This window comes from Meriones unguiculatus, chromosome 4 (assembly GCF_030254825.1).
Source record: "Meriones unguiculatus strain TT.TT164.6M chromosome 4, Bangor_MerUng_6.1, whole genome shotgun sequence".
Taxonomy (NCBI): Eukaryota; Metazoa; Chordata; class Mammalia; order Rodentia; family Muridae; genus Meriones; species Meriones unguiculatus.
The window spans coordinates 86,400,475-86,421,882 of NC_083352.1; the positions used below are offsets into that span (position 1 = coordinate 86,400,475).

The 21,408-nt window shown below is 51.1% G+C and overlaps 1 protein-coding gene and 1 long non-coding RNA gene across 4 annotated transcripts in view; one reads left to right on the forward strand and one right to left on the reverse strand.

Moving 5' to 3' along the window:
• Positions 1 to 988: 988 nt before the first annotated feature.
• On the reverse strand, positions 989 to 17,827 carry LOC132653681 (uncharacterized). 2 transcript variants are annotated; one of them, XR_009591467.1, is made up of 4 exons: positions 12,192 to 17,827; positions 4,020 to 4,294; positions 1,607 to 1,710; positions 989 to 1,150 (listed from the first exon to the last, which is right to left on the reverse strand). It is a non-coding gene; the product is annotated as an uncharacterized LOC132653681 (long non-coding RNA). The 2 variants fall into 2 exon arrangements; XR_009591466.1 differs by having other exon boundaries at positions 4,020 to 17,827.
• Positions 17,828 to 17,979: 152 nt separating this feature from the next.
• The window catches only part of Scarb1 (scavenger receptor class B member 1), a 60,925-nt gene continuing 57,496 nt past the window's right edge, over positions 17,980 to 21,408 (forward strand). For both annotated transcript variants that reach the window (XM_021647237.2, XM_021647236.2), the window contains exon 1: positions 17,980 to 18,262. In XM_021647237.2, the coding sequence (XP_021502912.1) occupies positions 18,137 to 18,262 (126 nt within the window). In that variant the 5' untranslated portion in view covers positions 17,980 to 18,136. The remainder of the gene's footprint in view (positions 18,263 to 21,408) is intronic.

A 21,408-nucleotide genomic window follows, 5' to 3' on the forward strand; every position in this document is an offset into this window, starting at 1 on the left:
ATGCAAACATCAAGACCTGCATTGCTTCCCCAACATGTAAAAAGCCAGCTGAATCCCTGGGGCTCCCTGGTCAGCCAGCCTGGCTCAATTCAGGAATTCCCCAGTACAGCGAGAGACTGTCAGAAAGCAAGGTGGATGGCTCCTAAGGAGCAACCCTGGGATTGCCCTCTTGTATCCACACACACATACCTTTACACACACGTATATGAACACACACACACACACACACACACACACACACACACACACACACTCCATAAAAGTTAGATGTCTCTCAGCTTTTATGGGAAAGCTGTGTGATCCAAAATTTGTGTTTTGATCAACAAAGACAAGTGATGGCCATGGCCCTGGACCCAGCAGACGTGATGCCTCAAAGCTGCTCTGAGCAGTGTTAAAGCAGAGGGGCAGTGCCAGGAGGTGGTGGAGCACACCTTTAATCCCAGCACTCAGGAGGCAGGGGCAGGCTGATCTTTGTGAGTACCAGGCTAGCCTGGGCCAGCCTGGTCTACAGAGTGAGTTCCTGGACAGCAAGGGCTAAAACAGACAAACCTTGTCTCAAAAACAACAACAAAAACCCACAAACAAACTCCCTAAAACAAAACAGAAAAAAAAAAAAAACAAAAACAAAAACAAAACGGGGGGGGGGGTGCCTTTCTGCACTGCCAGCTGCTTCTGCATTGGGAAATGAGAGTGCACTTCTTGTCTGATGTGTTGGTGCTGTTGTGACTTTGGGTCTTACAGTTTCTACTCTCTCTCTCTCAGCTATAACAAAACACCCAAGGCAGGCTGCCTTTACGAAGGAAAGAAGAGGAGGGTGTGATAGCTCAGCACTAACTGCTCTTCAGAGGACTCAGGTTCAGTCTCCAGCACCCTCATGGCAGCTCACAATTATCTGTAACTCCAGTTCCAGGAGACCTGGTGCCCTCCTCTGATCTCTGCAGGGCACCAGACAGGCTCATGGGACAAAGGCAGACATTCAGGCAAGTGCTCATGCACAGATAATAACATGTGGATTTATTAAAACGTTTTAAAAAGGAATCACAATTTAAAAAAAAGGACGCTCCTCTTGTAGGGTGTGAGTTTGAGGCTATCACGGCGGCCTGGTCTGAGTAGCGTGAGCTGGCTGTCTGCCTTAGTTCCTCTTCTATTGCTGTGAAGAGACACTATGATCAAGGCAACTTTTATTTAAAAAAAAAAAAAACATTTACTAGGTTAGAGGTTAGTTCATTGTCATCATGGTAGGGAGCGTGTTGGTATGAAGGCAGACATGGTGCTGGAGAGGAGCTGAGAGTTCTACATCCTCATCCATAGGCACAAGAGAGAGAACGAGACGGGGCTTGGCATGAGCTTTTGAAACTTCAAAGCCCACCCCCAGTGACACACTTCCTCCAACAAGGCCACACCTCCTAATTGTTCTAATCCTTTCAAATAGTGCCACTCCTTGGTGGCTAAGCATTCGAACATAAGAGCCTCTGGGGACCATTCCTACTCAGACCACCACACTGGCTAAGCAAGTGAGGTGGTCTTAGGTCACCAGGTTCCCTCACACCTTACGGCTGTCCAGCGTGAGGACACTCGAATCAGGAGCCTTGGGGTTAGATCTTACCTTCTTATTTGCTGGTTTTACAGCTTGCATTACAACACTAACATAAGGTATCTGGAAACACCCACTGCCCTGTGTGTAGCAGAGATGAGGTTGACGTCTGGCCCCTGTGATGTATGTTGGGAGAAAACAAATAGGAAGCTCTGAGCACTGAGGTGTCAGCCCAGAATACAATCCTTAGTAACCCACAGAGGAGCAAAGTGAAAAAAGTAGGGGAGCTAGCTGGGTGTGGTGGCATATACCTGTAACCCCGGCACTCGGGGCGACAGAGGCAGGCAGTGGATCTCTGTAAGTTCCAGGCCAGCCTGGTCTACAAAGCAAGTCCAGGGCAACCAAGGCTCCACAGAGAAACCCTGTCTTGAAAAACTAAAAACCAAAAACCAAAAACAAAAAAAAAAAAAAAAAAAGAAAGAAAGAAAAAAAGAAAGAAGAGGAAAATAAAAATCCGGAGCTAGTAGTCCCGGGCAGCCTCACACTCCCGGCACGTCTGCTTCAGATACTGAGGGCTGCCATTGCATGCTCGGGCCACCTCCCTCAACTGCAAAACCTGAAAAATTGTCCTTTTCAGGCCAACAGAACCAGATGCTGGAGTGGAACAGTCACAGGTGTCCTAGGCCCTGAAATGCAATGCAGGCTAGGAGGGATGGGGAGGCCCGGGGTCTGGGATAACAAAGAGCCACAGGCTGGATTAAAACAGCAGAAAGGGGCTGGCGGCCTTCTTAGCATGCACAGAGCCCTGGGGTTGACCCTAACCCTGCATAGACCAATGGCAGTGGCTCGCAACCTTCCTAATGCTGCGGCCCTTTAATGCAGTTCCTCACGTTGTGGTGACCCCAACCATAAAATGATTTCTGTTGCTACCTCATCGCTGTAATTTTGCCACTGTTATGAATCGTAATGTAGATATCTGATATCTCCAATGGTCTTAGGTGACCCCTGTGAAAGGGTCAGTCGACACCCAGCGGGGTCACGCCCCACAGGTTGAGAACCACTGACTTAAGGCGTGGTGACACATGCCCGCAATACTAGCACAAGGGAGGGGGAGGCAGCAGGACCGGAAGTTCAAGGCCAGCCTGGGCTCTCTAGTGAGTCTGAGGCCGGCCTGCATACAATATCAACACACAGATACAAGCTCAGGAACTGTTCTCCCCCAGGCTAGAAGCCTGAAATCCAGGTGTGGACAGGATTCCAGGGTGTGAGGCTTTGTACCTCCTGAAGCCTCTAAGGCAGTGGCTTTCAACCTGTGGGTCGTGACCTCTATGAGAGGGTCAAATGATCCTTTCACAGGAGTTGCCTAAGACCATCAGAAAATACAGATGTTCACATTATGATTCATAACGGTAGCAAAATTAAAGTTATAAAGTAGCAATGAAAATAAATTTATGGTTGGGAGTCCCCACAACAGGAGGACTATATTAAAGGCTCGTAGTGTTTGTTAGAAAGGTTGAGAACCACCGGCCTAAGGGATCCAGGGCTGGTGGGGGGCTCAGGGCCATCTGGCTTGCAGATGTGCCCCTCCAACCTCCCCCATGGCCACCTCTTGGCCTTCCTTAGGGGAGCATGGCAGGGGGGGCGGGGTTTTGATCAAGGCCATCTAGTCCAATGTCATTTCTCAACTCAGTGGCATCTACAGAGCCCTATCCCAGATGAGGCAATATCTGAAGTGCTGGACATGACGTGGACATATTTGTGGGGGTCAGGAGGACATAGTTCTACAGAAGAATTCAAGAAACAGCAAAACCAGAAGAATCTGAGGGGTGGGGGAATGCGTGCTGAGAGGCACCCTGACAGCACTCCGGTCTTTCTTTCTTTCTTTCTTTCTTTCTTTCTTTCTTTTGAGACAGGGTTTCTCTGTATAACCTTGGCTGTCCTGGACTCGATTTGTAGTCCAGGTTGGCCTTGAACTCACAGAGATCTGTCTGCCTCTGCCTCCCCAGAGTGCTGGGATTAGAGGTGTGCTCCACTGCCCCTGGCTTCCCAGTATAACTCCTAACTCGTCAGAGCTAGGGAGGAGTGGGGGAGTTGGGCCTGGGGATGGCTTCTGGGGTGTAAATAGCTTCTGGGGTGTAAACAGCTGAGCTCACTCCCTCCCTCCTGCACACTTTTCTGGCTCCTGGAAGGGCTTTTGGGGAGAGGGAAGGAAGAGCAAGGCTTGTTCCCACTTGCTTGGAGCCGTGCCTCTGATCGCACTAACTCCAGCTCCCAGCTTGTGAGAGTCAAGTTCTAAGTCAAGGTCCTGGGACACAGGAGCACCTGAATTGTTTCAATTTTAATTACCTTAAGTGAAGGATGTAGGGGAGCCAGATGGCATGAGAACGGTGTGTGTGTGTGTGTGTGTGTGTGTGTGTGGTCTGCATGGGAGAACCATCCTCTAATACCAAGCTCAACCGTCAATGCCTGGAGGCTGGTGACTCACCGGTGTAGGTGAATGGCTGAGTGGCACCATGGCCTGGCTGAGGAGGGAACCAAAGCCACTCAAGAGGGTTTCAGAATGACACTTGGGACTTGTGTCAGAGCCTAGACCCTGGAGTTTTCAGAGGGCTGGCAAAACATGGAGGGCCCCAGGGATTGCATCAGCTCCGTTCCTTCTTGTCTCTCAGACGGCAAATCAGATACCATGGGTTCACAGAGCCTTGCCAGGCCCTTCCTTCCTCAGCTTGTTTTCTCTCCCCGGCTCCCTTCTATTGAGACCTGTGAAAAAGCAAGCGGCTCAGGTTATGCTGAAGTGAAATAGGAGGCCCAGCAGCCACAGCTGTGGTTTCAGGCAGGCCGGAGCTGAAGCTTGGAGAGGCTGCCGTGGAAACCCTGAGGTCGTTTCAGAGGAGGGGTATTTGAGGCAGGGGCAGAGTGTGCTGAGGACACCGGGGTGGCTGCATGTGGCGCTGGGAGAGGAGTGTGAAGTTTGGGTGTTGGTATAGGATGTCACCAGATTTTCTCTTTGCAAAAGGCCACAAAGGGAGCAGATTGCTTCCCCTGGGAGCGTCTACTCGGGTATCAGTAGGAGGTTCTTGGCGTGACCAGCCCATGTTCATCTGCATAGGCTGGGATCAGGGAGCCACGCTGCGGATGCATCCCACATCCCCCTGTCCTGCTGGAAACAACATGGCCTAGCCACGGATCCTGTGTGAAAGCGTCATGGATCCACCTGGCCTGACCTCATCCCGCCCAGACAGATACCATTGCACCCAGGCGGGGAAAGCGTGCTGTCCTTGGCTTGCAGAGACAAGTTTTGAACCTGCTTCCACATGGCGCCAGTCCTGTATCTCAGCCAGGTGCCCAGGAACAGCTCTTGCCTCGGGAGAGAAACTGAACCCTGCTACTCTGCTCCACAGGACAAGGGTGGGTCCTCATCCTAGGCTGCTTTCTCTGTGTGCTGTGGCCACAGAGTGCTCCTCTGGCCTCGCTGTTCCCCGGTGCTCTCTTCTTTTGAGGCAGGCAGCTCTGGCCTTCACAGCCTCTAGGGTGCTGGGGAAGAGGCAGCTGGGACAGGAGTGGAGGTTTTCCGGGTTGGGAAGAGAGTATCATTGTAGCAAGAAAAGCTAGACACTGGGGAGGTTATTCAGGGGGAACGGCCTGGCCTTGCAAGCCTCATGGGTTCAGACCTCCAGGACACACATAAAGCCAGGCTCTTGCGTGTTTGCAATCCCAGCATGCCCTATGGTGATGGGAGGCAGAGACTTGTGGGGCAGGTAGCCTGGTGTAGAAAGCAGTATAGAAAAGGCCCTGCTCAAACAAGGTGGGAGGCGAGGACTGGCACCCAAAGCTGTTCCTGACCGCCACAGGTGTGCACACGTGTCACACATGCATGCCAGTGTTCACACACGAAAACCCAAAGCGCACACACAAATAATAACTAGACAAATTGGAAACAGACTAGCTGGGCAGTTCTGAGGGGCTTACAACAGTGCTAACAGGGCAGGCCAAAGCGAGCGGGGATTCACATACTGGCTTCCTCTCCAGTGAACTCATTCATTTACTTAAACGGAGTCTCACTGTGTAGCTCAGGCTAACCTCCAGCCTTTAGCACACCTTCTTTCTCTGCCTCCTGAATGCTGGGCTTAGGCTATTCCCACTACAGCCTGGACTAACTACACACTCTCGATCCCCCTGCTTCAACGCTTGGCACGTGGCTAGAATTATAGGTGTTTGCTGAACCTCTCATTCCTCCTTCTTAGCGCTGGTTCTCTGTGTCTGCAGGTGTGCTGGAGAGTTTTAGGTCGACTTGACACAAGTTAAAGTCATCCATGAAGAGTGTACGGCAGTTAAAAAAAAATGCCCCCGTCAGATCTAGTTATAGGCAAACTCTAAGGCATTTTCGCAATTAGTGATTGATGTGGGAGGGCTCAGCCCACTGTGGGCTGGGCTGGTGGTCCTGGGTGCTGTAAGAAGGGAGGTGGATCAAGACATAGGGAGCAAGCCAGTAAGCAGCACTCTTCCATGGCCTCTGCATCAGCTCCTGCCTCTAGGTCCCTGCCCTGTTGGAGTTCCTGTCCTGACTTCCTGCAACAGTGATATGAAAGTGTAAACCAAAAAAAACTTTTCCTCCCCAACTTGCTCTTTGGTCATGGTGTTTTATCACAGTCATAGAAACCCTAAGACATCATTTTTTGGGGGGCTGTGGTGGCACACACTTTTAATCCCAGTACTTGGGAGGCAGAGGTGGACAGATCTCTGTGAGCTGGAAGCCAGCCCGATATACAGATCAAATTCCAGGGCAGCCAAGGATACACAAAAAGAAACCTTGTGTCAGAAGAAAAAAGACAAAAAAACAGTAGGTTTCATTTCTGATCTGAAGTGTTCAGGAGGATATAACTAGCTCTCAGTCAATCATCTGCCATGTTGTATGTGAAATCTCTGTATGCTAATACCTGTCTGGGCCTGGAAAACATTCCCTGGGAGTATTAGGAACACCACATCTAAAATTATGATTTTTTTTCATTGTATGTGCCCCTGGGTGTGGGTATGTGCATGTGAGGCCAGAAGAGGGAGTTACAGACAGCTGTGAGCCCTCATGTGCTAGGAATTGAGCTCAGGTCCTCTGCAAGAACAGCCAGCCAGTGCTCTTAACCATGAAGCCACCTCTCTACCTTCCAGGAATTACTGTGTAGAAACAGGAATATGACTCTGTGGTAGACCTGTGGTTACCTGTGGTTAGTGGTTAGTGTGTTCAAGGCCCAAGGCTTACACCCTGGCACTGAAGCACTTTGCCTATTTGTGATTGTCGTTGTCTGTTTCCACTCTCCAACCTGGTCATCTGGAAAAGCAAATTCTCCCTACGGATCCCCACAGCCCAGCACTGTGCTGAGCAGGGAAGGCAGTCTGTGAGCTGTTGAGCTGGTGAAGCTGCTGAACTGGCAGCTGCCTCCACGTATATCCATTGAAATGCCCTGGAGTGAAGACACAGTAACGGGATGTTAACGAGGAAGACAGAGGCCCGAGGTGAGGCGGCTCCAGCCATGCCAGTTTCAGACGGATTCAGATTTCCAAAGCTCTCAATCGCAAGAAGGCTGCTGTCTTCTCAGCACCTTACAGAAAGCTAGCATCCAAGAGAGGACCAGAAGTGCTTCTGTGACAGCCCCTTTAAAGAGCATCATATCCCCAGCTGGCCTTAAACTTGCTATATAGCTGGGCATGGCCTTCTGCCTCCACTGCCCAAGTTATTGAATTTACAGTCATGGGCCACCATGCTAGGCTTCCAGGCTCTGTTTGTTTTTGTTTGGTTTGAAGACAGGTTTCTCTGTAGCCTTGGACTCTCTTTGTAGACCAGCCAGACTGGCCTGGAACCCAGAGATCTGCCTGCCTCTGCCTCCCAGAGTTCTGGGATTACAGGCTTGTACCACGGGGACAGCTGCAGGCTTTTTTTTGTATTATTATTATTTTATTAGCAGGAGAAACTGCCCCAGAATTCCCCCAACATTTTATTGGCCAGAACTTGGTCACATACCCTCTCAATCAGTCATGTGAGGCATGGTATTAGGTTGACTTAGACAAAGAGGATTTTTTTTTCTTGTTTTGGGGCCTTAGGTTCCTCGTTTATCTGAGCATATACGACCATAGGGGTAAATAAATCCTCAGCAAGAAAGGAAGAGGGTATGGAAGCTGCAGAACATGCTATAATCCCAGCACTCTGGAAGCTGAGTCATGAATCCAAAGCCAGCCTGTGTACACAACAAGGTCCTGTCTTACCTTTTTTAATGTCGACCAATGTTTTGCCTGTACGTATGTCTGTGTGAGAGTGTTGGGTCCTCTGGACCTGGATGGAGTTACAGACAGTTGTGAGCTGCCATGTGGGTGCTGGGAATTGAACCCGAGTCTACTGGAAGAGCAGACCGAGCTCTTAACCACTGAGCCATCTCTCCATCCCCTACAAGGTCCTGTCTTGAAATACAAGACACAAGAGAAAAAAGAGGGAGGCTGGGGCTGGATGTGGCAGAATCAGGCAGATCTCTGTGAACTCGAGGCCAGCTTGGTCTACAAAGCAAGTCCTGGACAGCCAGGGCTTGTTATACAGAGAAACCCTGTCTTGAAAGACTGAAAACCAAACAAAACAGAACAAAAGGAAGTGAGCTATGTCATCTGGTCACAGCTTTGCTGTGTCTCCTCTGACTGGAGGTGCTGTGGCCGGAGTCTTTGACCTAGTATCCTGTCCTGCCTGAGCAGCACCCCCAGGGCCTCCCTGCTCAGATAGCTACACAGCAGCTAGGGAGTGATTGTTGTCAATGGAATGTGCCTAGGACACAGGGACATGAGAGTTCAGTGAGTCACCATGTCTGTATCCCTCAGGACAGTGTCCTGCTTGTTTAGTTTAACTAACTGAAAGTAGCCATTGTGGTGCACACCTTTAACTCCAGCTCTCAGGAGGCAGATCTCCATGAGTTTGAGGACAGCCAGGGCTATGTAGAGAGACACTGTCTCAAAAACCAAACAACAAAAATGACTGTTTTCAGTTCTTGTTGCTGTGATTTAAAAAACAAAAAACACCCCATCAAAAGCACCTTAAGGTGTTTTTCCTTAAGGAAAAGAGGACTTGTTCTCACTCAACCTGAGGGTGCCAGGACTATAAGGCAGGGGTCAAGCATCAGACAGCAGTGACTTCTGGTACCTAATTCCCTTTCTCTAGCAGTCCACCCAAGCCCAGGAGACAGTGCAGCCCACAGTCAGGGCAGGACTTTCCACCTCAGTTAACCTAATCAAGATACTCTCTCAGGCGCATGGCCAGGGGCTAACTTGCTCTAGATAACTCTTCCCAGGAACAGCTGCAAGCTATGATTCACTATCCTAGTCCAGGTGGTTGGGAACCAGAGAGATTCCCCAAATGACCAGGTGCATTTTGGGCCAGGGCAAGGGAGATGGAGTCTCCCGCTCTTATCTCACAGTGCTGAACCTCCTCTTCCGTCCTTGTAGGCTTCAGTGTTGCTTAGAAAATAGCTCCCAGGTTATAAAATGGCTCCACAGAGGCTCCAGAGCCTCATTAGGAGGAACCTGCCTCCACCCCACCTCTCTGCAGCCTTATGCCTTCACGTCAGCTACTCTTTCTGCCCAGAACACTTAGGGCAGGGAGTAAGATGAGAGCGCCCAGCAGCCTTCCTTCCTCTCCTCCCACAGACCCCTTCAGCCCAAATGCTGTGCGTCTTGGCCTGCCTCTGAGTGCGAAGTAGGCAGCATGCCCACAGCTGGTGACTGTCATGCCACACGTGGGGTGGAGGCGGAGGCGGGGAGGATCCTTAGTGGAGGCTAACCTGGGCTACAGAGTGAGACCCTTTCACTCTCAAAACAAAACTACCCAGGCCAAACCAAACCAACTAGTCAGCTGGTGGCCTGAGGGACCATGGAGGGACTCCTGGTGTCTCCAAGCTGTGGCTTCTCCACAGTTTGGAGATGCAACAAGGAGTGTTCCCAGAGTGAATGCGTCTCTTGGGACAGTGTAGTGTCATGTCTTCCACATCCTACTAGTTGAAACAATGGTCACAGTGTCTGTCTGAGAACGAAGGAGACAACACTGGCTGTGGGGTTCATCTGGTGACTGAGAAAATGCCATAGACTGTTGGGAGCCAGAGCCCACTGTCTGCTGTCCCTCTGTGTCCACTTCAGCTCTCCCAGGCCATGTCCATCCTGAAGCTGGAGGGCCAGGAGGCTGCAAGCTGTTGGGGGAGGGGAAGGGGTTGGTCATCCACCTACTCCAAACCCTTCGAGAACTCTCCCCTTGTCCTTAGCAGCCTCTGTGAGAATGTAGCTAGATCTTCCTGCAGGGAAACCAGACCGGGGACTGGAAGCATGGATTGGCAGTTAAAAGCACTGGCTGCTCTTGCAGAGGACCTAGGTTTAGTTCCCAGCACCCGGGTAGTGGCTCACAACCATCTAGAACTCCAGTCCAGGGCATCCCAACCCTCTTCAGGCACATCACGTATGTGATGCACACATACAGATGCATGCATGCAGTCTTACACGTGAATAAAAGTAATCTTTTTGAGAGAGAGAGATGGAGAGGCAGAGGGAGAGGGAAAAGGAAAGGGAGGAAGAGAGAAAGAGAGAGAGAGAGAGAACAAGGAACTGATTTGCTGTCCAGTATTAGCCTCCTGGCCAGCCGGTTCTTGTAGCTGAGATTTCCTATCTGTTTCTTTCCAGGTAACAAGGGATGGTTCGCAGAGGCCCAAATGACCTAAGGCCACTAAATCTTACATTCCTTCTTTATCGTCTCTGTAGCAGAGGAAGGGTTACTTCAGGATAGCCACCAGCAATGCCCACACTCATATCCTACAGCAAGAAACACAGACTAGCTCTAACGGAGTATGCAGGGGCCCTGTCATAACCCCGGCCAGGAAGAGGGTTTCAGGCTGCCTTTAATGACATATTCCATGGGAGAAGGTTAAATGAGCTTTTTCTTCCTGTGTGTAAGTGTGTGCACCTGTTTGCAGGGCACCACATAACTGCAGTACCCAGTACCCATAACTGCAGAGGCCAGAGGGGGCACCAGATCCCCTGGAGCTGGAGTTACAGATAGTTGCAAGCTGTGGGGATCTGAAGAACGGTCCTCTGCAAGAACAGGGAACAGAAGAGCAAGCACTTTTTTTTTTTTTTTTTTTTTTTTTTTTTAGACTACTGAGCTCTCTCTCCAACTCCACTTTTTTTGGGGTGGGGATGGGGGCAGGGTCTCATTATGTAGCCCTCCCTTGATGTCTTGTAACTCAATATGTAGGCCAGGCTGCCCTTAAACTCACAGAGAACCACCTGCCTCTGCTTCCCCAGTGCCGGAATTAATGCTGTGTGCTCCCACCACTCAGCTAACTTTGTTTTTCTTTATAGCTTGGTAGAATTCCATTTTAATGATATGTTTTTGTTGTTGTTGTTGTTGTTGTTGTTGTTATCTGTTCATCTGTTGGTGGATGAATAGGTTAATTCCAGTCTTTGCTATAACAAATGAAGCATGTCTGTCCTTACCCAGGCAAGAAGGCCAGGTAGAACCCTCTTGTTTCCTGCCACCATCTTTGTTGGGAATCAGTCTCATGTGGGTATGGCTCAGCAGCCCTTAGGAACTCCCCTGACATAGGCACCTTCCTCCTGGATGGTGCATTGGTGGGCTGGCCTCACCCAGAGGAGACAGCACAGGTCCTGAGGCCAGGGCAAAGGTGAGGTGTGGCTGGAAGCCCCAGGAAGAAGGAAGTCCCTGAGAGAGGAACACAGGGACACACAGAGGCCAGTCTCTGTGATTTGGACTGTAACTGAGTACCAGAGGCATTTGTTCATTTAGTTTTAGCTTTGGTTATTTTAAAGACAAGGTCTCATGTCTTCTTGGCTGGAATTCACCAGGTAGACCAGGCTGGCCTTGACTCACAGAGATCCACTTACATCTGCCACCCCAGTGCTGGGATTAAAAGTTTATGTTACCTCATCCAGTTTAATAGTATGTTTGTTTTTGTTTGTTTTGTTGTTGTTTGTTTTTATTGTTGTCTGTGAGACAGGGTTTCTCTGTGTAGCCCTGGCTGTACTGGAACTCACTCTGTAGACCAGGCTGGTCTGGAACTCACAGAGATCCTCCTGCCTCTGCCTCCTGAGTGCTGGGACTAAAGGCATGTGCCACCAGATTGCCAGGCTTTTAGTAGTATGTTCAACCCTGTTTTTCTAAATACTGTCATTCCCATGTGGAGTCAATTAGGATCTTGGAGATAGTTCACATCTTTCTGTTCCCAGGAATGTTAAAAGTTTTACACACACACACGCACACACACACGCACACACACACGCACACACGCACACACACTGCCCTTAAATCTCCTTCAGGACCACTGTTCGGTCTCTCCTTATCTCTTCTTGAGACAGGATCTCACTTTTTAGCCCAGGCTGGCTACAATCCTCCTGCCTCAGCACTGAGATTACAGGCATGAACCATCATCATGCCTGGCTCCTCCCCTCTTTACTCCCATTTCTCAGCTCAGTGGTGTAGACTCTCCTCTGTCCTTGGTGAGTGTGGGGTATGTACAGGGAACCCCTGGGATTGACAGCTGCGCCCAACTGAGCCCTTGCCAGGTGTGTGACCAGGATTCACCCATTGTGTTTTCAAGGCTCCCCAACAGGTATCCCCATTTCCTACCGTGTAGAGAGTTTAACAGCTTCTCACCACACAGGAAGAAGGAAGTCAGGGAAGCCGAAAAGCCCATTGGCTCCCTGCTGAGTGGAGATAAGTCCAAGGAGAAATGGGCAGAAGGAAGGAAATGGCCAGGATGTGGGGTGCTTGTCATCTGAAAATGTGGACAGGAAACAAGTGGTCATTGATACGATGTTTGAGCAAGGATGGAGATTCTTCAGGCTGCTGGGGAGAAGAGAGTTCCAGCAGATGGAGGGTGCTGACAGGCGAAGGCTCTGAGGTAGGAACTGGCAGCTTGAGAGGCAGGTGAGGCTGGCTACAGCAGAGTGTGGCAAGCATGGTGACCTTACCGATTGCAGCAAGGACTTGGGTCTTTATGCTGAGGGAGGAGGGAGCCAAAGAAAAGAAGCATATGTGTATGTGTGTGTGTGTGTGTGTGTGTGTGTATGTGTGTGTGATATAATTTAATTTTACATAATACATTGTGTATATAATACATACGTTGTTATAGATAATTATATATTACACAATTTGCATATAGTAAACTCACTTATTTAAAGTGTACTATGAGGGCGTGGTGGCACATACCTTTAATTGAAGCTCCGGGGAGGCAGAGCAGGTGGATCTCTGCTTCTGTGAGTTCGAGACCAGCCAGGGCTACACAGTGAGATTTCATCTCCAAGGTAAATAAATAAACTGTAAGATTCCGTGGCTTTTGGCACAGTGACAAAATAGAAGGGAGAGTAGGGGAACTCATCCCTGCGCAGTTTCTACCCCTCCCTTAGCCCTGGGAGCTACTAAGCCTCTTTCATGCACACTTGGAGTGATGGTCTTGTGTTGGGCTTCTCTCTCTTACTGGTTACTTCTGGATTCACCCACAGGGCATCGGGGCCTCGGTATCCCCTCCTGTGCACAGGCTGCATTTGACGTATCCATTCAGCTCTGAGGTGGCCTGGCTGCTGAGGAACAAGAGAACAGAACCTGTGCCCAGGAGTTGCTGTGGCTGTGTGCACTCTCTCTCTGGGTGCAGACCTGGGAACCAAGCTGGGGGCTCATGCAACCTCCAGGTCCAGTGTCAGAGCTGCACTATAGCTCGGGTGCCCACTAATGTGTACAGCCTGGTCTTTGGCATCCCTGGCAGAGCTCCTTGGTGCCTTTCTTTCTTCCTCTGCACTGGGGATGAACCCAGGGCCGTGTTCATGTTACCAGGCAAGTGCTCCTCTGCTAAGCCACCTGCCCTTTTAGAAATGGGCTCTTCCTGGTGGCTAGCCTCGACCTCATTCTAGACCTTAGGCTGGCCTTGATCTTAGGATCCTGCTGCCTCAAACCTCCCAAATAGCTGGACTGAGAGGCTTGGCTTCTACCTGTGTTTTGATTGTGGAAGGCTTTGTACTGAAGGAGCCCCCTCTCCCCCCGACTAACTCAAACTCTCTGTGGCCTTAGGCTGATTAGTTTTGTCAACTTGACACAAACTAGAGTCACACAAAAAGAGGGAGCATTAACGGAGAAATCACTCCATTGGATTGGCCTGAGGACGAGGGTGTGTGTGTGTGTGTGTGTGTGTGTGTGTGTGTGTGTGTGTTTCATGGTTGATGTGAGAGAGCCCAGCTCACTGTGGTGCTGCCACTGCTGGGCAAATGATCCTGGGATGTGTAAGAAAGTTATCTGAGGAGCAAGCCAGGAAGCAGCATCCCTCCTTGGCTTCTGCTTCAGTTCCTGCCTCCAGGTTCCTGCTCTGAGTTCCTGCCTTGGCTTCCCCTGATGATGGGCTGTAACTTGTAAGCCGAAAGAAACCAATTCCTCCCCATGTTGCCTTTAGCCAGTGTTTTGTCACAGCAACAGACAGGAAACTAGGACAGATCTTTCCTGGGTGGGCCTCCCCTAACAGGCCTTCTCTGCCGCCCGGAATCAACCTTCCTCTTTCTTCCTACTTCATCCTGTGCTGTCTCCCTGACTGCCCCTCAGCAAGGCCAAGGCTTGGACACTTGGGTTGTCCATCCTTTAATGTCTGTTCTCTGTGTGTGTTTCATCCAATGACAGTGTAGCTTAACCCCAAAGCCTCGCCCTGGCCTTGGGCTCTCTGAGGTAAGCACCACGTAGATTTGGACCTTGAAGACTTGGCAACAGTTTGGACTGCGTGAATTAGTCAAGGCAAGTGGGTATCAAGAAAGGGGGTGGCTGCCCTGAGCCTTCAGCTGATTGGCAAACTCCCAGGAAACACTGCTGTCATTGAAACAAAACAACCCAGCACTGAAGGATGTTGAAGGCCTCAAGGGACTCAAGGAAATTTTCTTTTTAAAGGCTTATTTATTTTTAATTATTCTCGGTGTGTATTTTTGTACATGAGTGCAGGTGCCTGAGGAGGCCAGAGGTATCAGATCCCCCAGAGCTGGAGTTAAAGATGGTTGTGAGCTGTTCAACAAGGGGGCTAGAAGCCAAACTCCTGTTCTCTGGAAGAGCAACAAGTATTTTTAATCACTGAGCCATCTCTCCAGGCCCCTTCCATGAAATTTTATTAATCATAAATCCATGATTTATGAATAAATGAATTCCCTAATAGTTTGCTTAAACTTTTAAAAAAGTGCTTTTCCTTTGTTTATTTTATTTATTTTATTTTTGAAATAAGGTCTCACTATCTAGCCCTGGCTATGTAGACCAGGCTGTTCTTGAACTCACAGAGATCCACCTGCCTCTGCCTCCTTAGTGCTGGCCTTAAAGGTGTGCACTACCATGCCTGACTACATGTATTTATTTTGTGTGTATGTAGCTTGGAGGTCAGAGGACAACCTGAGGCAGTCAGTTCTTCACTTGGACCAAGAGGCTCTCAGGGACTGAATTTAGTTCATCAGGCCTGGCAGCAAATGCCTTTTATTCGCTGAAGCATCTTGCAAACCTGAATGTTAACTTTTTATCCAGCACCTGCTTGGTGCTTTTTGAGGCATGGCTCTAGGTGCCAGAGATATACTGATGCTCAAGAAGGACCAACGTCTGCGTTAGAGGGATGGCTCAGTGGTTAAGAGCACTGGCAGCTCCTGAACGGGATCTGAGTTTGGTTCCCAGCTCCCACCTGGTGGCTCACAATTGCCTTTAACTCCAGTTCCAGATCTGTCGCCCTCTCTGGCCTCTTTGTGAAACTGCACAAATACACAAAATTAAAAAAAAAATAAATTATAAACAATCACTCTCTTTAGAGAGATAAATAAACCACTTCAAATAACCAGAACACTTATTGTCTTCCCTTTCAATTTAGGTTGTATTAATTATTATCATTGTGGGGGAGGTTGCCATGGCACCCGAGCTGTTCTTTTCTCTTACTTTCTTTTTTTCTTTTTTTTCGAGATGGGTTTTTCTGTGTAGCGGTGGCTGTCCTGGAACTCGATTTGTAGACCAGGCTGGCCTCGAACTTACAGAGGTCTGCCTGTTTCTGCCTCCCGAGTGCTGGGATTAAAGGTGTGAGCCACTGCACCCTGGGAAGTGTGTTCTTTTCATCCAGGGGTTCAGGGATTCCAACTCAGGTCTTCAAGCTGAGGTGTGTCAAGTGTCTTCACTTTCTAAGCACTCCCACCAGCCCTTTTCTTTGGTTTATTTGAGACAGGTTTTCATGTAGGCCAGGCTGGCCTTGAACTTTTGTTTCTTCTACCTCCTAAGTGCTAGGATTACAGGAATGCACCACCATGCCTGTAAGGTCCCCCAGTTTCATCAAGTTAGACATGAAGCCGTCTCTGATGAGTAGGCTTTGGGCTGATATTTACAAGCCACTGAAGGAACTAAGAGTAAGCGGGGGAGAGCTGGGGAAATGGTGGTGTTGGTAGCATGCTTGCCTCGGGAACCTGACCACCTGACGCTGATCCCCAGCACCCATGTTTAAACATAACACACAGGCCTGACGACATGGCTCAATGGGTAAGAGCACAAGCTGTTCTCACACAACTGGGGTTCAGTACCCAGCACCCACATAACAGCTCACAACCATCCTTAACTTCAGTTCCAGGAGATCTGATGCCCTCTTTTGACCTCTGAGGGCACCAAGCATGCACATGTATGCAGAGACATACATGCAGGAAATACAACTGCACACATAAATAAGTCCAAAACAAACAAACAAACTATGCTGGTAGCCTAGTGCTGGGCAGGCAACAGGGAGGATTCCAGGGGCTGGATGGCCAGCCAGACTTCCTAAACCAGTGAGACCCAGTTCCCAGTCAGATATTCTGTCTCAAACAACGCATTCAGGTGCACCCACATAAATATGTACACACATAGACACAGGAGAGAGACAGAAAGGAGGCTAGGAGTCCTGTGGACAAAGGGGCAGAGGTGGGCGGGGCCTTGAACATCAATTGTGTCACACCTGCACATTCCAGGCTCAGAGGCTGGCTGGCTGGCTCCCAACTGGCTCTGCAGCCTGGGGAGAGCAGTTCAGATCACCTCCACCTTACAGAAGAGGGCTGGACATGTAGGGGACCCTCCCTCTGGACTCTGGGGTGGGAGCCTTCACAGCTCAGGTTCCTCTGCACCCGGGTGGAAGTCAGGGCTGGAAGTATGACTTGGTTGTCTCTCCAGAATTTACTAGGTGCTCAGTGAATCCTGACTTGGAGACGCATTGTTGAGGGTGGTCCCCAAGAGGAGCCCTTCTGGGTTTTAACAGGAGCTGGAATGGCCCATATTCTTAGGAGTATTAGCCTGGGTTACCTGATGTCAGGGACACAACTGGTCCATCCTATGTGACTCAGGAGTAGTCGAACGGGACAGCAGAGAGAGCTAGAGAGCTAAGGACTTGGTCTACAGGAGGTTGTCATAGGGGAGCTGCTGTCATTTCTTTCACCCGTGTGGGACTGGGTTTTCTCGGCTGCAATCGTCCTGAGTGAGAAGCAGGCCTCAGCAAGTTGCCCCGTGCCTCAGTTTTCTTGGCTGTAACATGGAGCATTTAGGGTTAAAGGCACTGGCCGTAGGCTGGGCCTGAGCTAACCGAGCACTGGGCAGGGCAGGGAAAGACAGAGCCCCCACCGCCCTGCTGGTGTCCTGAGCCGGGTTTATAGCAAGAGAAGGCACAACTGAGCGCCGCGGAGCCGGTGGAGCTGGGTGATAAGAACACTCAGCAGGGAGCAGAGCGGCCAGGCCGGGGCATCTCTGCCTGATAAGGCCCTCGAAAGCCTTCCCGGTTGGAGTCAGAGGCCCAGAGGGTGTGTGGGGCCTGGAATTCTGAGTGGAGGATGAGCGAAGGCCTCGAGGGACACGGAATTCCGAGTTGAAGGGAGTGCAAAGGTCCCAAGAGACATGGAATTCCGAGTGGACAGTGCGCAAAGGCCGCGAGGGACACAGAACGGATGGTGTGAATTCCGAGTGGAGGTAGTGCAAAGGCCCCGAGAAACACGAAATTCTGATGAGAGGGCGTGCATGACCTGGAGGCAGGTCCTAGTTGACTGCAACTGATGTAAGACAAGGGAGCCTAGGGCGAGAGGCATTCGCAGGAGTCCAGAGAGAGAAGTGGCAGGAACAGGGTTAGCGGGTGTAGACGGTGCAAGGGGCTTCTGCGTTCCGTGGAGAGCGTGTCGGTTCCCACCTAGACCAGCGTGAGACAAGCGAGCACAGAGAGGAGCGCATAGTGGGCATCCAGGCACTTCGAGCACGGTTTGGGAGAGCTGCGAACTCCAAGGGGCCGGGCCAGAGGGAGGCCACGCCTAGCCTCACCACCAGAGCACCGCCCACTCCCCGCCCATTCCTCCCCCCCCCCCCGCCGGAATCCCGCGCTGAACGAGGGGGCGGGCTGCCCGGGCCATGGCGCATAAAGCCGCTGGCCACCTGCAGGGCTACTACCGCGCCGGCCACCGCCTGGTACTCATCTTGCTGCTCAGGGAGCCTCGGCTTCTGTCATCCTTGTGGCCTCTGTCGCCTCTGTTGCCGTCCCCTTCAGGCCCTGAGCCCCGCGAGCCCCGGCCGCGCACGCGGACATGGGCGGCAGCTCCAGGGCGCGCTGGGTGGCGGTGGGGCTGGGCGCCCTGGGGCTGCTGTGTGCTGCGCTCGGGGTTGTCATGATCTTCATGGTGCCCTCGCTCATCAAGCAGCAGGTGCTCAAGGTGAGTGACGCGTCCTCTGGAGGATCAGGACGCAGGGTGGGACGGTGGAGCCACTCACCACCTGAGAGGCCCAGGCTCACCCCAGAGGCTTGGAGATCTGAGTCACCAGCGTCCCGGGGGCCTGATCCTCACTGGAGCAGAAGTGTGGCCTGGTTGTCCCTGAGTTTCGATTGCAGCTGCCCTGACCTCCAGCCCCTTTGCACATCCCGGCCGGTGACTGTACCTAATGACCTCAGGGCTGCTCGGAACTGATGTCCTATGTATCTCTGCGATGCTCCCACGGACGCCCCGTTCTCAGTGGGTGCTTTGCCTGGCTCCTCCCTCCCAGATGCCCCAGCTATGCCTGGCTCGCCCCCACACTGCCTGGCAGCCTCAAGAGTTAAGCAGCTTTGCGCCTCATGCTCTGGCAGATGCAGACAACTGCCCAGGTCTGCCGAGGGCAGGCAGGCGGGCCTGTCCCTTGATCTCAGCCTTAGGCCCCGTTTTCGCCCTTTCAACTGGGGACATATATTAGGCGGGCGGTGCCGGTCAAGCCACAGACTCTGCCCTAGGATCCGGTGTCCTCCGAATGAGTCCGGAGCTCATTAAGTCCTGGAGATTACCGTGTAATTACACGCCTTCTAAGGGTGTTCCTGAGACGCTGGGTTACCACGGAAGGGGAAACATGAGGCTGGCCCTTAGGGAACATCCAGTTAGAACTGGACCTGGGATATAGAAGGGGTTGTTGTCCCGGGGACTTACTGACATCTTCTGCTCTTAGCGGGTTTGTTTACTGGGAGTTTAAGAATGGCTTCGTGCACTGTGTGAATGAAGGAGAGAATGAATGGGGACTGCTCCCTCTCAGGCCTGGCTGCCGCCTCCCAGGACTCAGCTGGTCTTCCAGATGGAGCCACAGGTGGCTTCCCCGGAGTTCTGGTGGGCACTTCTGAGTCCTCTCGGCCACACTGTCGCTTCTAGCGCTCTGGATTTTCAACCCTTGTACCTGAAGATCCCCTAATCTAGGGGCCAGAGAAGTCCCAGGGTCCCATGAGATACGGACTCTAGGGTAAAGGAAATCCCCTTCTCTTTGGGGCATCAGAACTCCTCTGGGCCTTGCTGTTAGGCCTGGCAAAGTAGTGGTGCCAGGCTTGTCTCGGCGGCAGCCTGTGGTTTCAGCAACACCAGGACCCGGCCCTGTGTACCCTGCACGTGGACTGGCTGCCTGCTCCTCAGCAGCCTGCAGTGGGTGGAGAGAGCAGGTGATTTCTGCTCTCCTATTTGGGGGTGAGGGGCAGTCTTAGCTGGTTCCCCACACTCCTTTTCAGGAGCGTTTTCTTTATTGGGCTGGTACAGAGACTAAGGATGTCTGCAGGGATGGGGGGGGGCGTGTTAGCACTGGGATTTCCCATCAGTTGAGGGGCCAAGGGAGGGGGCATCTGCCCTATGCTTGAGGAAGAAAAACCCCGTTTGCCTGAGTTGTCCCACAGGTAGAAGCTTGGAGCTTTAAGTTTGAGTGAGAGGCTTTCAGTACCCTACTTGAGAAAAATCCCAAAGGCGATTGGTTGGGGGCTAAGTGGCGTGAAGGAAGGAAAACAGGAAGAAAAGCCTAGCCCAAGACAGCCTCTTCTTAGACACCCTGGCTGGAGTGGAGCCACGGACCTCCTGTAGGAGAAGAAAGCTCACTTCAGGGGCTGGCTGGCGGGCGGGGGTGGAGAGGAGCAGGGAGGGACCCCAGGGTTGACTTTGGCTACTTTCGTTCTGTGCTACTTGAATGGAAGCCTTGTCTTTTGAATTTTCATGCTTTATGCTTTTTTTTTTCCTCCCTTTGGTCAGTCAAAGAAGTGTAAAAGGCAGGAATACATGGCTGTTTAAGAAAAAATCAGGACTGGGGGTGTAGCTTAGTGGTAGAGCATTTACCCAGCATGCAGCAGGCCCTGGGTTCCAACACACACACACACACACACACACACACACACACACACACACTTCACTCTTATTTTCTTATTATCATTCTTAAGCACACACACACACACACACACACACACACACACACATATATGTATATATAGAAGGGGTTGTTGTCCCGGGGGCTTACTGACATCCTCTGCTCTTAGCGGACAACTAAGACAATATGTGTGTGTGTGTGTGTGTGTGTGTGTTGGGGGTCCGCCTCTACCTCCCCACTGGGGTTGTGGGTGCACTCTCAGCTATGCCCAACAGTTTATGTGCTGCTGGAGTTTGAACTCGGTTCCTCACGTCTGCCCAGCAAGTTACCTCCCTAAGTGGACATCGTTTACAAAACCTGAACTGGATAGTATGTGCTTTTCCTTTTTCCTTCTTCCTTTTTTTTGTTTTTCTCTCTTGAGTCAGGAACTCACTGTGTAGCCCAACTCAAACTCACAGAGACCCACCTACCTCTACCTCTTGAGTGCCTGGATTAAAGGTGTGCACCACCATGCTTGGCTTAAATAGTATGGTTTTTCTGTTCAGTGTTAGTGCTCAAAGGTGTGTGTGTGTGTGTGCGCATGCTGTGCACACGCAAGCGTATGCACCTGTGTGGGTGGGCTTGCCACACATGTGGCAATAGTTGGCGTGGTGTGTCTTCCTCAGTGGCTCTCCATCTTGTTTTTTGAGACAGGCTCTCATTAAATATGGGGCGAACCTTTTCTGCTAGACGCTGGACAGTGAGCACTGGCAGAGTCCTAGTGCTCGGGTTTCTCTGTGTAGCCCTGGCTGTCCTGGAACTTGCTCATAGACCAGGCTAGCCTTCAAATGTGGGTATCCACTTGCCGCCACACCTGGCTCTGTGTTCAGCTTCTGTCTGGGCTCTAGGAATCGGAACTCGGATTCTCTGGCAAGCACTTTACCCACTGAGCTGCCGTCCCAGCCCTGTTCAAAGGTTTTCTGCATGGCAGGCAGAACATGCCAGCCTGTCGCAGCCTTTTCCCCCTCTTACTGCATGGTATTCCTTTGTTTACTGCTTCCTCTGCTGCCTGGTCGGTTCTTTGTCTCAGGCTGCAGAGAACCCTCCTGTGTGAGTTCAGGAACACTTCCACAGTGTGACTCTTAGTCTGTAGACTCACAGGTGTGCTCTGTTTGGATTTTGAGATTTTCAACCAGACAGACAAACCATGGGACCATCTACTTCCCCTCATCTCTTCTCCCAT